The sequence below is a fragment of the Sphaeramia orbicularis genome, chromosome 13 (assembly GCF_902148855.1).
Source record: "Sphaeramia orbicularis chromosome 13, fSphaOr1.1, whole genome shotgun sequence".
Lineage (NCBI taxonomy): Eukaryota > Metazoa > Chordata > Actinopteri > Kurtiformes > Apogonidae > Sphaeramia > Sphaeramia orbicularis.
In genome coordinates this window covers 32,307,879-32,326,519 of record NC_043969.1, presented here as the reverse complement: position 1 = coordinate 32,326,519, position 18,641 = coordinate 32,307,879, and the positions used below count along the sequence as shown (strand labels likewise).

The 18,641-nt window shown below is 37.5% G+C and overlaps 1 protein-coding gene across 2 annotated transcripts in view; it reads left to right on the top strand.

Annotated features, from left to right (window-relative positions):
• The window catches only part of pitpnm3 (PITPNM family member 3), a 123,535-nt gene that overhangs the window by 78,054 nt on the left and 26,840 nt on the right, over positions 1-18,641 (top strand). For both annotated transcript variants that reach the window (XM_030152203.1, XM_030152204.1), the window contains exons 6-10: positions 958-1,147; positions 3,969-4,091; positions 7,363-7,550; positions 15,747-15,904; positions 17,158-17,328. In XM_030152203.1, coding sequence (XP_030008063.1) covers positions 958-1,147; positions 3,969-4,091; positions 7,363-7,550; positions 15,747-15,904; positions 17,158-17,328 — 830 coding nt within the window. The remainder of the gene's footprint in view (positions 1-957; positions 1,148-3,968; positions 4,092-7,362; positions 7,551-15,746; positions 15,905-17,157; positions 17,329-18,641) is intronic.

Below are 18,641 nucleotides of genomic sequence, written 5' to 3'. Positions count from 1 at the left end.
TTATTTCCTATATGTCTGTTCAGACTGAGGTCACATTGCTATATCTGATTTTGGACCACATATGGACATGTCCCCACTCAGAAATGAAAAGATGTGTGATGTTCACACTTAGTTATATGAGTGAGAAAAGTCATAATGTATAGAAGAGAAGAGAGTAGAAGACCCCCCCCCCCCCTTTTTTTTTTTCTTTTTTTTTTCCTTTGACCCAAGGATTACAGTGGTAATAAAAATATAGCCTAAACCGAGGGAGGAAAGATTGTATGAGGCATTAATACATATATGATAATAAGAAAAGCAGTGTGCTTTTTGTTTGTGGTGACCACCTTTTTTTAACCATTTTAGAAAATGATGGAAAGAGATGTCAGCTTATTAAATTATGGAGCAAAAACAAGATAAAGACCATTTTCTAATGTTGTAATTTAGCATGTTTGATTGAACTGCATTGTATTCTACTGAAGGAATGATAGCATAATCCAGTATTTCCCCTGCCATGGTGATCTCTCATTTGACTAGACAAAGAGTGTAGGTTTGGAGAATGAAGCAGTATGTTACTGAGGAAAAAAGAAAGATGTGTGACATTTCTGTTTTTGCACAGTTTGCACATAATTGTTCTGAGAATATGTGCAATGTAAAACAGACTCATTGCAAAATATTCATCTTTGTTACCAAAAATGCAGTTCTTAAAAAAAAAAGTAATTTTTTTTTGTGTAGTTATAATAAGATAATTGCACATTTCATATTTTTATTTGGAAAAATAGCAAAAAGAATGGTGATAAGACTGATGATTCTATCATTAAAATTTATACTTGAGCAATTGTTGCAATTTTGTCGAGGCTGGGGGGGGCACACATCAAAAGATTAAGAAGCCTTGACATAATCTGTTGTATCTCTTCATCCCAATCATCCCTCCTCTGCTTTTTTCTTTTTTCCTTCCTTCCCTGCTTCACTCTCTTCCAGCCTCAATCCGTACAGCTATGATGAGAGCTGTGTGTCCAGTAGCGTCGACCACCTTCCCCTGGCAGCCCTCCCCCTCCTCGCCATTGTGTCACCACGTTACCAGGATGCTGTGGCGACCGTGATCGCCAGGGCCAACCAGGTCTACCACAGCTTCCTGCAGTCAGAGGACGGTCAGGGGTTCTCGGGTCAGGTGTGTCTCATCTTCAAAAAAAAAGTCACTGATTGTTAACGGATTGGCTCTCAGAGAGCTCTAGCATTCTAATGTTTAAAAGGAGTGATATTTTGTTTTTTTTTTTAATGGAATTTAAACTTTAAAATGGAATTGTTTTGTTGCATATTCAAATAAACTGAACTGAATAATATCCTACATTGTGCAATTTATAGTGAATTTAAATACAATTTTCTAATCCTGTAAACAAAAACAAAAGCTCAGAGTAAAGTCAAACAGATTAAACTATCACATTATCAGCTTTCATTGTAAAATGATCATTAAACTGAACATGAAAACAACCATTACAGCCAATTACATTACGTTCTGTTATTGAATCAGTATTACAGAAAATGACGGTGTTTCCATATTCACTACAGAGGCTCTGAACATCCAAATTGGTCATATCTCATGCTGCTGAAAAACTGAGAAACTGCATTTAAAGCTGGTCAATAAGTGTAACAACAGAACAACAATGGAGAAAGAAACCGCAGTTACTTTCAGCTGTTGAAAACTGCTGTATTTTCAAGCAGCAGGAGTAACAGATGTAGCAGTGAATCAGGGGGTTAACCCTCAAAAGGACTTAACAGCCTTCAGCAAACCCAAACCATCTACTGACCTAAAATGTTTAAGAAGTTTTGAAGCAATAATTCAATCAATACATTTAAATTATTCAGGTAAAATGAAGTTTCTCAACTTTTGGCATCATGCTTGTCTTTTCTGGACCTTCAGAGGTTCCGTAGTGAACAAAAACACTATTTTCTTTTGCATTGATTCATCAATAAAACCTGTGCAGTCTGGCAATTGGCAGTAGTTGTAGATGTTTATTTTTATGTTCAGTTAATGATATATTTTGCTGAAAAAGTCACTTTTTCTTCAGTTTTTCCAGTTGTGAATTCATAACATTTGAATTTACACTAAGCTTTAATAAAGATCTACATCAGGGGTGTCAAACTCAGATCCTCGAGGGCCGGTATCCTGCATGTTTTAGATGTTTCCCTCTTCCAACACACCTGATTCAAATGATCAGCCTATCCTCCAGCTCTGCAGAAGTCTGATAACGACCGTCAGGTGTGCTGGAAGAGGGACACATCTAAAACATGCAGGATACCGGCCCTCGAGGATCTGAGTTTGACACCCCTGATCTACATGGTCAATAAATTAAATCCAGGAAAATAACTGATTTTTGCTGAAAAATACTTAATGCAGAGGATATATTATAAATGGTCATGAATCAGTCAGGAAAGATTAAACGTAGAGAAACTGTATTTTGGAATTCGCAGCAAAAATAAGTCTACATTTTTAAGGGTTAACAACATCACACAAGATTACAGTAGGCTACAGGTAATTACTCCACGTTATTTTCTTTGTTATAAGTAGGTCTTCAATTGACAGATTTTGAACATTTTCATGGTTTGTCAAGGCCTTTGTCTAGCATTATGCAGCTCTTTATAGCATTTTATTGCTGTCTTTTTATTGGTCCATGCATACACAGACATAAAAGCTGGCTCTACTCTGAGCTCCTCCCTGGTGACTGAGCTCCTCACCCTATCCTTCAGGGTGCACCCAGCCACCCTACGGAGGAAACTCATTTCGACCGCTTGTATCTGGGATCTTGTCCTTTCGGTCATGACCCAAAGCTCATGACCATAGGTGAGAGAAGGAACATAGATCAAACAAATCAAGAGCTTCGCCTTTCAGCTCAGCTCCTTCTTTACCATGACAAACCAACGCAATGACCGCATCACTGCAGCCGCTGCACCAAATTCTATGATTCTGGGCAAGACTGTTGTAAGGCTGTTGTATTCCAAAATTACTAATATCTCCCAATATATTGGTCCTATCAACTTGCTGTTTTTGCTAGTCTCTTCCTTGGCCAAAAAGACATAAGTACGCCAAACTGCAGCAGTTAGCTCTTTCCAGATTTTATGTGATGCCCCAGACACAGAGTCCACCTCCTTTTTATAATGTAGGATTCACTAATGTGTCCATTGCACTAATTTACTAAAAACCTTTCATGATATTTAGATGGAAATGCACCTAGCGCTCCCATTTATACTTTGATGATGTTAAGTTTATGCATTTGAACTACCAGTTATTTTGATAAATGCATGCATTAAATAAACACTTATGCTTATTAAAATTACATATCAGCACTTTTGACTTCAGCATTTTTTCATCGGGTGAATTCAAACACATCACTTAACAGAAAAAACATGAGCTGTATCCAAATGAAATGCTACACATGCTTCTAAGTGGGTTTTAACTGACTGTCCTTTATCCCAGTTTTTGTCACTTTCATGATGTCCCTGCCAGGAGCACCAGATAATCATAATGAATGAGATAGGTCAAAATGAAACCAGGCACAAATAGCTCACTTAACTCTTTTTAGAAGGGCTGAATCTATTGAATTTTTAATTCAGAAATTAATTTTGATGTCTGAAAGTGCTCTCATTCAGAGACCAGTGTCAGCTGCTCACAGTTATGACTACAGCTCTATGAATGATTTGATTCGATAAAGTTGATGTGTGATACTTTAACCAACATGAAGCACAATTCAGGAGTTGCTCACAGCTACAAAACAATCAAATTAATTGTGAATGTGATTAAACTGTCTCATGCAACTCAATATTTACCTTGCTGTTATTTTATGTTTATTACTCTTGATTCACTCCAGAACAGTTTAGCGCCATGACTAATAAAATGCATTGTTTTCTCCTTTTGTAATCACATTCACACACCTCTCTGGTCAGATTGAGGGTTTTACTGATTGAAGCACCATTTGTGTACATTGTCTGAGCAGGTATGCCTGATGGGCGACTGCGTGGGAGGGGTGCTCTGTTTTGACGCTTTGTGCTTCAGTAACCACCAGAGGCCTGGCAGCCCCAACAACAGCAGCAGGAACAACAGCACTGAGAGCCTGAGGGTATGAGTTCAACGTTACAGCGATAATGTGATGAGATGTATGAAGGATGTGTGGATACTGAAAGACACATTTTTTACCAAAGACACTGTTAAAACATCAGTGTTAATGATTTGGATTACATGCTTGTGTTATACCTTGTCTCACTAGCAGAGTTAATTAGTACAAGGATATGTATATCAGTGGCTGAGTTCATGGCACAAAAAATCTGTGTTTTTGCTGTGTATTTTTCCTGTCCGTTGTTTTAAAAAACACCACTAATCATTAAATATGACTCCAAGGTATTTGGTTTTTACCCCTTCGGCCAGAAGAAGAAATTCTAATCACTTTGTCGTCCATCTGTCGGTCTGTCCATCTGTCTGCAATTATAATATCTGAGTACTTTCAAATATAAATATGTATGTAATAAGTTTTACACAAAGACAATCTAATCTAAATTACAGGGCATTAACTTTCAACAGAATTTTACACTATATTTGGCCAAGGGGTATTAAAAATGTGCAGCATGTTATGTTCTCATATAGGTTATATGTAGTATTGATTTTCCTCTTATCATCATGGGGAAGTCTCGTAACAGAACACACTTAGGACTACTAAAACCACCAATGATTCAATGTTATGTATCCACAGACTGTATCACTCAGTGAATTAAGTAGAAAGCTCACTGGTTTACACACATCTGTATTATGACATCAAATTTTCTTTTTTAAACAAAATCTTATAGTCAATTATTTTCACTGTCGCTCCAAACAACACTGTGTCTTATAATCTTCATGTGCTGCATCAGCTGATAGTTTACATTATAGCTCTGTTAGTTTAGCTCTGCTTTTAGACTGAAAACAGCCACAGTAAAACCACAAATCACCTCAGTTTTCTGTGTGGTTTGTGCTGTCAATAGCTGCACTAAAAATGTGTTTGGAATGTCCAAACAAGGTTCAAACTGTCACAGTTTAGTCTGAACTCTTAACAGCAGGGGAGAAATCGCGTATCAAAGCCCACAAAACCACCAATGAGTATGTATCACTAACTCGATCAAATATAAAGCTTATTGTTTACACACATCTGTACGATGGAATGATCAAGTTTTCTTCTTCACACTAAAACTAATAGTCGGTCAAAATAACAGGGTCTTATGATCTTCATGCATCAGCTGATAGTTTACATCAGTGGTTCTCAGATCTGGTCCTCGAGGACCCCTATCCTGCACATCTTAGATATTTCCCTTTTCCAGTACACCTGGTTTAATTAATGATCAGCTCATCACCAAGCTCTGCAGAAGCCTGATAACGATGTAATGGCTTCCAGGTGTGATGGAAGAGGGAAATATCTAACATGCAGGATAGGGGTCCTTGAGGGCTGGATTTGAGAACCACTGGTTTACATAATAGCTCTGTTAGCACTATTTTATAGACATCGACCGATATGGGTTTTTCAGGGCCGATACCGATACCGATTATTAGTAGTTAGAGGAGGCCGATATTCATTTGCGGTAAAAGTGTAAAAATTGGCGTGAAAATTTTTGAATAATGCAAACACTGAACTTTGTTTAAATGCCTAAAGCATGTTTATTTAATCACACAAATTGACACAAGTACAACAGAGCATTATTCTCAAGCAGACGATACAGACAAGGGATAGGCAACAGGTGAACCAGGGACAGGTGATGTGTCAGAAACCAAGACATCCAAACTAGACCAGAGGGGAGCAGACAGGAGACGAGGTCGGGGGACAGAAGACAGGTCAGTAATCTGGGGTACAGGCAGAAAGACGTGGTCAAACGAAGGCAGGTCGGTACCAGGGGCTCAGACAGGCAGATGGGTGATAATCCAGGCGGCAGGCCAGGAACAAACAGGGTTAGGATCCAAAACACAGACAGGGGAAACCGCTGGAAAGTATCACACGGTGGTTGAAACAATCTGGCAGAGAACAGAGGAGAGAGAGGTGAATATATACCCTCAACCTGATGAGCCCAGCTGTGCTCACAGGTGAGGGTGATCAGCAGATGAGGAGGTGTGGCAGGCAGAGTAATGGGGAGGTGTGGCTGAGAGTGAGACAGAGGGAAAGAGAGAGAGAAAGAGAAAGAAAGAGAAACAGCAGAACAGATAGATAGAGATGTTACACAAATAGAAAATAATAGCTCCAGAAGTACATGGATTTCCTAGAGTCAGAAGCATCTCTTATAAAGTTGAATTAAAGCTTAAATAAATAGCTCCCTTAAATTTTTCCACAGTAAATAAAGTAAAATTTTAATATAACTATAATGACTTATCTTTGTTGTAAGTTCAAACACAACAAAAATACAGGGAGACTCTTGTAAACTCTTGGGCCACATTATCTTTGCTAAGTTGATCATTTGTTGATCCACAATTCAGACTCAACAGTGACCATTCTGACCTGGTTCGCCTAACAGGTCTTTACTGCAGCTATTGACAAGGCAAACCTGACAGAAAACAGATGTGGTTTGTGATTTTACTCTGACTGTTTTTGTTCTAAAATAGTAGAGGTCGACCCAATAATTTTATACTTTCATAAGCCTCATAATCAAACGTACCCAAGTAGAAGAAACACTGTAGTTTCAGCATCAAACTCCATTCTTTTCATTTCGAGCTGTGTCCAGTGGTGAAAACAACAGCGCTTCTATCTATTTATTTATTATTATTATTACTTTGCCACATTCTTTAACTCTAAAAGTTACTTTTAAGCCGTTCTCATCCCATCACTTTCTCTCACTTTGTTGAAATGCCCCGTGGTGATAGTTTTTCTCACCTTTGGTGACTGGGGGAGTGACTCATTACTCCCTCTAGTGGTCACATAAATTATGAAAATATTGATATGAGTATATTGAGTCCTTATCTCTGTAATCATAACTCTTCATATTCTATAATCTTTATTTTGGACAGTCTAATGATAATTATAGGTCATTTTTTTTGTATTCAAAAGTACAAATTCTACATGTAGCCCCCTTAAAGGCACATTCAATCTTGAAAATATTTCAAAGTTTTTTTCATCAAATGATATGGTCCAGATCTGTAACATGCATTAGTTTTGATTTGAACTGTCCCTCCATAAGTGGCCGCCGTTTCATGTCCATTCAGCCTCAGTCAGCATTGGAGTATTCCCCCTTGGTGTTTTTTTAGTCCCTCTTCCTTACCCTTTGACATTCAAATCCACTCATACTGAATATATTCACTCCTGCTCAGTAACTGTTGATGGTTGACAATAGGCCATCTCTCATCTGTGGATTTACACTGAACTTCCTCCTCTTCCCAAACAGGATAATTCAGGCCTGCTTGGGGAGTGCAGTCCAGGTCTGAGTTCTAGCAAGAGGCTGAGCAAGAGCAACATCGATATTTCTGCTCCGAATGATGGCCATGGACAGAGTGGGCCGCCGCTCAGCCGCAAGCAAAGTGACTCATATGACGGAGACACCTCATCCACGGGCCAGCACAGCTTTTTTTCCAGGTGGATAAACACATATCACCATTTCTACACAAATGAGCAGGATAAATTTGCTTTAAACTGTAAATCTGTCTATCATCAGGCTTTATTTCTCTTACTATTATTGTAATTGATTGATTGAATATTATCCTCCCGAGACCCAGGAAAGGAATAGTTTTGGCTTTTTTTGCATTAAATAATTGTCTTGATTGGAAACAGCATGATGCAACAGTTTTTTAGATAGATTTTTTTTTATGGAATGTCCTTTACAGTGGACAGCATTTTTTTTTTTTTTTTTGGGAAATAAAGCTGTGAAACTCTTGTCCCCTAGAGAGGACAAAAATGCATTGCTGGTTCAATAGAGGATATACACGTTCGTATTACTGTCGTAATTTCCATACATATACTATAAATTACTACGAAGTGCCATAAAAAATGTTGCTATTATATATTTCTGTACATATTATGCTTATGTAGTGAAACAAGTTTTCTGAATTGAGATTTTAAGTGTTATCGCCAAAAACAGGCAATTTTTGCCCATTTACATTTTTTCAGTATATATATATATATATATATATATATATATATATATATATATATATATATATATATAATATGAATATATATGTGTGTGTGTATCTATCTATCAATCTATCTATCTATATATGTATATATGTATCTATCTATCTATACATATATATATATATATACACACACACACACACACACATACATAAAGGAAAATTTGTTGGATTATCTTGAGCTTTGTTTATAGGATGCAAATAAAGGTCAAGCAATATCACAATAAACCTCACATTTATTTCTATCCAGAGCTGCAATTTTTGGTGAAGATCTCGCATTAATGATGAGTCAATGTCAGATTTCTGTATAAAGTCTTCTCCGTTATATCCCAAAGATTCTCAGTGGGGTTCAGGTCTGGGCTCTGTTTTTGTTTTGGTCAATCCATGTGTAGAAACGAAGCCTCATGCTCCCTGAACCACTCTTTGTCAGTTTGAGCCTGATGAATCCTGGCATTGTCATCTTGAAACATCCACAATGACACAGTGTTGCTGAACCTAGACGTGGCCCACTGGAGCAACTCTAGATCTTAAAAAACCTTTAAAAACTGGCTCTAGCGAACTGATGGTAGTTTGAGTAGTGAGAAGCTACTCACTGTATCTGTTAGGTTTAAAGAACTTGTTGGACCTGAAATACTGGTATATTAATGACTATAGTAATTATTCAATGGAAGGATCTTACCTGTTTGTTTAGATAAAACTAGGTGGCAGCGTAATAACCATATTAAATAACAAAGAGGATTTGTTGTTCTCGTTGCTCATTCTGAACTACTTTGGATATTAAAACCAAACTAAGATGGACACATGCCTTCCTGAGCCTCTATTACCATCCTGTATTCACTCCACACCCCTACTTTCCTGCGTGCAGCCCTTACATCCTAAATCTCATTCAGTTGCTGACCTTCAAATTCTACACCTCGTAAAGTCCTTAATCTGTCACATATTGTGCAAACTAGGAAAAGTTCTCCTCTTGCTTTCTGAGAGGTTAGGGTTCCTGTCACAATAGAAAAAGAAGCGGAGAAACATGCATTCTTTAAATCTTTATTTATTCTTTAAATCTTCATTTAAATTACATACATACAAATATGCATTATTCTAGAAATGCCAAATAGTTACACTAGAGGTCTTGGGCTTCAAGGTTACGCACAATCATTGACAAACATAAAAATTCATTAACACATGATTCTAATCTGAAACTACTTCTTCAAAACACAAAATCTCTGTTAAAGAAGTAGGATTCAAGGAGACTTTATTGTTATTCTGTACAAGTTGGTGGTACATGAAAGGAAGAAAGTTGCAGTAGAAACACAATACAAAAACACAGTATGTGAAATAGGTGCAAGAACAATTATTTCACATGCCTGTAGTAGCACAAAACAGATACAAACATAGTGGATAGCAGCAGCAGAACAAGTGGCAGTGCTTTATAGCCATGTAAGCAACAGACCGCTATGAAAGAATTTTTGTTGTCATTGTATGTTGTACAAAAACATTTAAATTACAGTCTCTTTAGCCTACGTTGCTTAATGCCTATAAGAGAGAAGGGAGAAAGACTTTATTGTTGTGTATTGTATTCCAACGATAAAAGATTCAATGCAGTCTTCAGAAAGGTGATGCAACAAAACACATGCATGTATTCCAGGTATTTATCTACACATTTACTAGCATTCACACCCTGAATATTACACACATAAAACCTGTTAAGACAAACAATAAAATAAATAGAAGGTAGTGATCTGGTAAAGCCAGATCATAAATATAAACATATGACAATTGTAAAATATAAATATAAAGCTATAGTGTACATATATATCAAGTAAAAGTGCTAAAATTCTAAAAACTAGAGACTAATTAACAACAACAAATCACATTCTGACAGTAAAAACATCAAAAATATGTGATCGTATGATTCTAAATATTGCACTGCATGAAATAGTGGTATTTGTGTGAAGTCATATTTTAGCAGCATTCAGGACCGTGTGTGTTTTGCGTTACAGCTGTTTTTATGTCTCTTTATCCTAGTTTTTATTGCGCTGAAGCAGGCTTTTTTGAGGGAGTGGGAACAGTAGAGGTCTTCCAGGGAGGGGGAGGGGCAGCCAGTTATTTTCTACTTTTGGTTCTGGGGTGCAAATAGGAGAGAATGCACAAAAAAAGCTAATTTAATTAAAATCTGTAAATGTATGAAAATATCCATTCAATAGTAGTGTTGATTTCTTGTATAGCCAATTTCACTCACATAAAAATAGTGGCTAAAACAAGCACATCATTGTACAGAGGAATTATAAGTGCCTTTTACATAGCACTTCTGTTACAGGAATATTTCACCTTTATTCTAGAACGACGTCTGTGTAAAAAAAAAACGGTGGAATCATTTGGTCCCACCTCTGTCATGGCTCTGTAACGCCTCGTGATAAAGGTGGAAGCATGATTCTGGAATCCTTTGTAAAAGGAACACCTCTCATTCCGCAACCAAGGTGTGACATTTTGACAGGGGCGCCTCTACCAATTGTGGACCCCATGAAAGCTAAATGTTGTGGGGCCTTTCATAAAATTTAGTATCTTGTCAATCTGTCGGAGGTGGGGGGGGGGTGGTGTCCATACATAACGTCACTTATGCTAGTGTGAAAACGAAACTGAATCTTAACATTCTTTCGATTCCGGACTTCTATGCCTCTCTTATACAGCGGATCTTACATGTGCTTGGCCCCATGAATTTGTCATGTTTACCCCCCGTTTTGATAGTGTATTGTGTGTGTGACCCCATTTAAAAATGAGCGCAGGCCATGTACAGTAAACAACATATCAACACGACCAGAAAGATGTCGAACTGGGTAGACGCCGAGATCCGCAAGCTGGTGTCACTTCAGGCGGAGGACTCTATCCATGTTAACATTTGTGGAACGGTAAAAGGAGTCATTAGCAACACCACTATGGGCTGGGTATTTTCGATACGCAAGTTATACATCACACTATACGCTGCACTGCGTCACCGCCCCTTCTGTATCATAACACAGGTCCACTGTATAAAAGTCCAGCCTGTCTCACCTCTGTTATTCCTTTGGCTTGGCTTTGGAATCCGGTCAGTTGTGGCAAAAAGTTGGGATCACATTCTCAGCTTTTTTCTCGGATCTCTGTGTAAAAGTGGCTATAAATTCGACATCTATTTCCGTCATACAGCACTGACAGTCAGTGATGAGTGTCTGAAAGGTTCATTGGAATCCAGATGTTGCACACCAGCCCTCATTTTGCAAAGTGTCACTCTAGTTCCGCCCCATTCTTTATCAATATTTGAAGGCTGACTGCCCTGCCTGCCCTACCTGCCTCTGCCGGACTATAAATAGCCTGTTTGTGCCAGTGCCATCCTGTTTGTGAGGGAGACAGAGCACTGCAGGTGAATTAGCTGGGTTAGGTTAGCTCCAAGGGGTACGGCTGCCATGTCGACTCTATTCAAGCAACCAGTGTTCCCATTTCAATTCACACGCTCCACTAGGCTTACACCATCACTGCCGTACACATGAGTAGATGGGATCTCATCAGTTCGCTGTTATGCCATTTTGTCTTTCTGGTGATGCACCTCTCACCTTTCACATCTCGCTACTCTCTGATTAAAGCAAAGTGCAGCTCTGTGGAGGCCAACCTCTGCTCCTGGATGTGCTCTTTACACCTTTAGCTCCCACTGGATATTACCAGTCACCAGGAAGCCTCATTAAGTCTCCTTTTCTCACAGATTACCCCTTGTTTCAGAATGGTGTCTTGAATGACAGTCTACCCCTAATTCAGTCCATTTCTCTTTTTTTTTTGTTTTAAATTAATTCTCTGTTTGATCATGTGGAAATTCTCAAAACCCTGCTCTTAAAACTTTTTTTCTGTATTATCCACTATCTACTTCAGTGATGTATTATAACGTCTAATTGAATAATATGAGTACAGTAATAAGAGTTGTGAAGCTTCTCTGCTATTCATCTATATGTACAAAGGATTTCTACATGAAAAATTACGTAAAATTATCATTAGCATGTTTAGAATGTAGTTATGAAGTTATGCCAAAAATACCAATGTATTACATTGTAAAGATATGAACTGAATTTATTTATACTGATGGTCCGATGGATTTATGTGACCACTAGAGGGAGTAGTGAGTTATTCTGCCAGTCTCTTATGGTGAGGAAAACTAACACCATATATAGGCCTTTGACTTTTGAAGTGTTGTAAAGTGACGAAATGGGATGAGAACTACTAAGAAACAATTTTTAGAGTCAAAGAAAGTGACAAAGTGATAAAAGCTACAGGCACATGGAGATAAATTTGTTTCAGATCAGGCCCCGCCCATTAAGTGCAGTTTAATTTGCAAGCAAAACTTTTGAAGTTGCAAGCAAAGAGGAGTGGTTTTCAAGCAAAACTTTTGAAGTCTCAAGCAAAAGCTTTTAACTCACAAGCTTTTAACTGCTCCTGAAAGGCTAAGCCTGTTTAGCACTGTCATGGATTTATATGCAAAATTATCTTTTTTTTTTATTGCCACTCACTGTCTTTTGCTCTCAAATCTCTTTTTTTGGTTGCAAATCTGTTCTTTTTAATTGCAAATCCGTTCTTTTTGATTGATGAATAAAGAAACAAATGTCTTTCTATAGCGGCACTGTTGTTTTCACCACTGGACACAGCTCTAAATGAAAAGAATAGAGTTTGTTGTTGAAACTGCATAGTTTCTTCTACATGGGTGAGGTTGATTATGAAGCTTATGAAGGTATAAAACTATTATTTGATGTTGTTATCTTTGCTAAGCTCATTGTTTGTTCAGATTAAACTGTGACAGTTCTGATCTTGTTTGTTGGATTCCAAACAGATCTTTAGTACAGCTATTAACAACACAAATCCTACAGAAAACAGGTGATTTGTGATTTTACTGTGACTGTTTTCTGTCTAAAATAGTGCTAAGAGTGCTAAAAGGGCTAAAAGTACTAACAGAGCTATAATGTAAACTATCCCCTAATGCATGAAGATCATAGGACTGGGAGACAGTCTGTGGATACATATTCATTGGTGGTTTTGGAACCCATAAGTGTGTTCTGATTTGTGATTTCTTCCTGCTGTTAAGAGTTCGGAATATCAATACTACATATAACCCCTTTAAAAACCGTATATTTATATTTGGTGTGCTTATTTGGAAAGTGTAAGCATTAAATTTAGTTGCTGCTCCTGAAAGGCTAAGCCTGTTTAGCACTGTCATGGATGCACAAAATAAAACATCTTGCATTAGCAACAGTTAAATGATGAGTTCTTCAGAAAAAATACACAATAGCTCATCTAAACAGCAAAAATAATACTTGTACAGTATAGGCAAAATATGTTCTATGTACTCCAGCAATGCATTTTATGGAACATACTGTATTGTTCCACTCTTTTATTAAATCAGTCTATGTCAGCCGGTCATTTAATCATCCTCATTTGTTTTGATGGGTCTCTGTTGCAGGAATACAGAACTACTTAAATTATTTTTATGAAATTTAGTGTAAAGGTACAGCATGGCCCAGTGATGAACCCATGAAATTATGGAGGGGATCCAAATTTTTTTGTAAGATTGTAAAATAGGATGTTTTTGTGTTAATAATAATAATAATAATAATAATAATAATAATAATAATAATAATAATAATAATAATAATAATAATAATAATGATGGATTGGATTTATATAGCGTTTTTTTAGACACTCAAAGCACTTTACATTATTGACCCATTATTCATTCGCTCTCACATTCACACTCTGTGTTCATGTGGGGCCTTGGTGAAGTTATGTGCCCTCTACCTGCCCTTCTAGTTCTTACTCTTCATGCATTGTGTTTACTATACTCAGAATTCTCAGCTCTTCAGAACCTATTACCATTTTCAGTGATGTGTGTACTATATTTGGAGGACATCCAACTGTTAAACATTTTCAGTGGCTGACAAACAGATAAACAAACAAGCCCATGAGTTCTCAGACACAGATCTAGAAAGAGTGAGCACATTACAAGAGAAGAAAAACACCAAAAGGGAACCAGAAGGAAATCAAAGCACTATTGATTTGGCTTTTAAAGATATGCTGGAGACTGTTGACTAATCCCCTTCTTCATGCAGGACTTAATGGGGAAATGTTGGTTTGCTAGAGTGAATAGTGATCGTGTCAGTCACCAGAGGGTCATGGCTTAGACGGACCTGCCTGTTCAAACAGCAGCAAGAGCTCAATGTGTTTTATGAAGGATGAGTGAGGACCTTCTCAGAGTCATATGAACACTTCGCTGACATTTAAAAGATGAAATTAGCCCGGCTTTTCAAAACACAGTGAACAGTAACTCAGAACCATTTAGAAAATAGTTTTTGTTTCAAGAGCAACACACTTTTTCAACTATTGTATGTATCATAGGGGCTCAAATTTACAGAAATATTAATTGCAAAGGTTTATAAACTTTTACTGACTCTCCCACGGTCAAAACAGTGTGACTGAAAGCCTCTTTTTACACCATTTTCATCCATCTTGCATCTTTCACATAGTTTTTGTCAGACATCTCCTCTATATGCTCCTCTACAGGCATGTGCACAGACATTTTGGGGGGCAGGTACTCAAGCCAAAAAAGGGCATAATAATCAAGAAGGACTAACAGAATCTCTATAAAGCTGACAACACAGTACACAATTTTTTTTTTTTACTGTTTTGAGTTGAAGCATATACATTACATCAGTAATATACCACAATATACTTCACCAGACTGTCATGTAACTCAACTTAAGACCTACCTTAATTTCAATAATTACGACTTTAAATGGAACAAAACTAGTGACCTTGTCTAATTTGTAGAACATTAAAACTGTCTTTAAATTATCTGCCTGCCTGCTTGCCTGTATCTCTTTCCCTCCCTCTCTTCATTAAACATGACAAACACCAGTAAACAGCTGAACAAGACTTTGAAATCACAGATTTCATGAGGTTTGTTTGTTTTTTAGGAAACGTAGGGCCAGTAGCAACGTAATGTTTTCAGCGGTGCTAATGTTATGGTTAATTTAGCACCAAACAACATCAGGGGATTGCACAAACACTGTCATTACCTGTCTGTCTGATGTTGCGAGTCAGAGGAGAAGTAGACTACAGCGGTTGGACTGGCGTTCAGCACTACATGAGCACTAAGTGGAGGAGGAAGAGGGAGGGGTTTGCGGCGGAGCAGGTAGAATTCTAACAAGAACTCAAGTAAATGCCAGCCCCATCAGATTTCAAAACACATTTGGGGGGAATTGATGACAGAGAGAGTATATTTTATTCTTAAATACTGATGAGTGGAGAAACACTTGGGCTCGAACAGAAATGGCACTTTTCTCATCCAGGGCTAAAGGACAGGTGCTTGAGTACCACTATGGGTCTACCTGTGCATATGCCTGCTCCTCTGTTGTCATTCAGACAGTGAATTCACAAATCATATTGCCGTTTTATAATGTACTTTCTCTGCTGGCTACTCAATATGACATTTCTGCATCCCATTTCAGACCCTGAACATAATGATCAAAAGGTTCAATATTGTTATTTCACAAAACCCTCACATGTCTGACTTGACAGGAATGTGAATGCTATTCACTTTTTTGTGTGTGTTTTCATGTTTTGGTATCCTTTTCTACAGTTTGATGAAAGAGGGTGTCGAGGTGCGTGGTGGCAGTAGCACCAGTCTGGTGTTGAACCCAGGCCGGTTTGACTTTGAGGTGTCAGACTGCTTCCTGCTGGGCTGCCCGCTGGGCCTGGTGCTGGCTATGAGGCGGACTGTGCTGCCTGCTGTGCAGGGTGAGACTCAGACACATGAAGGAGAAAAAGCAATTCCTCACATATACACATCTACATAATTTATATGAAACATTCAACAGATACACTTCCTTTATTCTTGGTTCCTCCAAACCAAGAAAAATACCAAGACAACAACTTGAGTCTAGAGTTTCTTTACTCTTTTCTGACTGAAATATATTTTCTAAAGTTTTAAGATCTGTTTAATCTGATTTTTTCTGCTCAGAGGAGAAAACACTACTTGTTGTGTTTAACATAATCCAAAGGAAATTCTTCCATCAAATGGTAGAAAATTCAATACTTAGTCATTCATTATGGTTTTATGTATTTTAAAAACTTGGTTAAAGTTATTAAACTGTAATTGTAATTGTTTGTAAAGGTGAGTGTGGAACATGTTTCTTCACTCTCAGATCAGTTTGTCTGTGTCAACTCAAGTCCCTAGATTTTTGCAGAATATTGATTTTTGCTATAATTATTGTAAGATTTGTGTGGTTGGAATGTATCTGTAAATAAGCATAAACCTGCAGTACTTGCACTTAATATTTAAATGTTCTTATACTCCACTACTAGAGGGATATGTTGGACTTCTTACTCTTCTGTGTGGCAGCTTTTCAGATAACACTTATAGAAAACCACATATCTCCCAATGTGCTCATTTTGCATTTTCATGATAAGATGGATTAAATACATGTGCTGTGAAAATTTTTCTTCTTCTTAAGCCACATCTCCTATTTGAAAACCATCTTGGTTTAACGAGAAAATGCATCATAAAGCAAAAGCAGCTTTTTTTTCTGACTTCATGAAAACTCTGCTTTTTAGAGATACGGTATGGGGCTCTCATAGGACAGCAAAACCACAAAACACATGATGATTTTGTAGAACGTGTTCTATAGATTAAATTACCAACAGTATGTTCCAGTAAAATTAATCATTCAATAATTGTAAAACACTTTTAGTTCATATACATTTTGCAGATAATACTTGCATGCTTTTACTTCAGCATGTTTTTTAACACAGATCTTTTACTTGTAGTGTAATATTTCCACAGTGTGGTATTATTGTTAAGCAGCACATCATCTGACTATTTTCACCACTGGTGTAATGCCTGTAAAGCTAAAGGCTGAACTGTGTTTTATTCAAATTAGAAACCTTTTTTCTGGGAAAGTTTTAAAAAACCAAAGTATAGATTGACTTGGTTATATTGAACCCCTGCTGTGTTTTTTAATGGCCTGTTCATTATTATCTTTTTCTGTCAGTGAGCCAGCTTCATCCAGCCTGCTCTCAGATTTTCAACCTGTTTTACCCTTCGGATCCTTCGGCCTCCAGACTAGAACCCCTGCTTCAGCCTCTTTTTCACAAGTTGCCACCATTTGCTGTGCCCCGCTATCAGCGCTATCCTCTAGGAGATGGACGCTCAATGCTCATAGGTAAGAGAACCACTTTAGCTGTGGAAATCAATTTGCCAGCACAGGGAGATGTGAGAGCAGCTGCTGTTAAATATTTCATCTGTTCATCTATTTTCTAGTATAATTGTATTGCCATATTAATAACTTTTTGGATTTTGCATCTCCAAGCTGGTGTGAAGCCTATGAGGAATTGTGTTCATGGGACAAGATTACAACTGAATGAGATTTGATGACTTAGTAATGTGAATTTTCACAGGCACACATGTTAGTTGATACACACAGAGCCTAGTACCATTTGTTTGAGCTTACCTTGCTGAGGGAGAACTAAATCCTGTCCCCAAAGCCTGAAGTTTGAAGTAATTATACTCCATCTTCTTTAGGTGCACCACCTTTAGCCTGACGCTGCTCTCTGTGGATCAGGGACAGTATGTACGATATTATACTGCACAGTACTTCTGTAATCCCCCTGGAGGGCTGGTTGTAGAGACTGAGTCTTTAATGAGCCACTGATTTATTTGAAGCATGTTTTAGCTCACTTTTGGGACGTAGAGAGTCTGTCTAAACAGCAGTCATGACGCATCGCCTGGTTCCTGTGCTTCTCTCTCTCCACCTACCTCACAGTGAGAAAGTAGGACAAGGACTGATCTTCAACCGTGAGCAGAGACAGAGATAAGACTGTCATTTAGTGCAAGGATTACAAAGTGAATACTCCTTTAGGAATACTGAATATGCAAACATTAAAATACATAGAAAGACAGACACTCTAAGTATTATTGATTTTTCATATTTCACGAATAAAGACCCTACTTTTGTGTCAGTTCCCGAATGACATTTTCTCTACATCTAACCTTTCCAAGTGAAGAATTACCATTTATTCTAGTGTTATCCTCTGTATTTTGCATTTTATCAGTATAAATCAGGTATTTTTCTTATTGATTTTGCTGATCTTTCAGATGTTCATAAGAGCTCTGATTAAAGTTGATGGTTATTTTATCAAAAACAGAAAACTGAAGAAAATGTGACTTTTTCCAGTAAAATATATCATTAACTGAACATAAAGCAAGTGTCTCCATCCACTGTCATTGATCCAACTCCATGGGTTTTACTGGTGAATCAATGTTGTAGAAGATGACGGTGTTTCCACTTTCACTACAGAGCCTCTGAACATCCAAATGGGTCATATCTGATGACCATGAAAAGATGACAAACTGCAATTTACACCAATTATTTACATGTTTTGATAGGATTAGTGGATCAACAGGTGTTTTACAGTTTAGTTCAGTAGATGCTTTTGGTCAGTAATGGATGTTGGGGTCTTTATGGATTAAAGAACA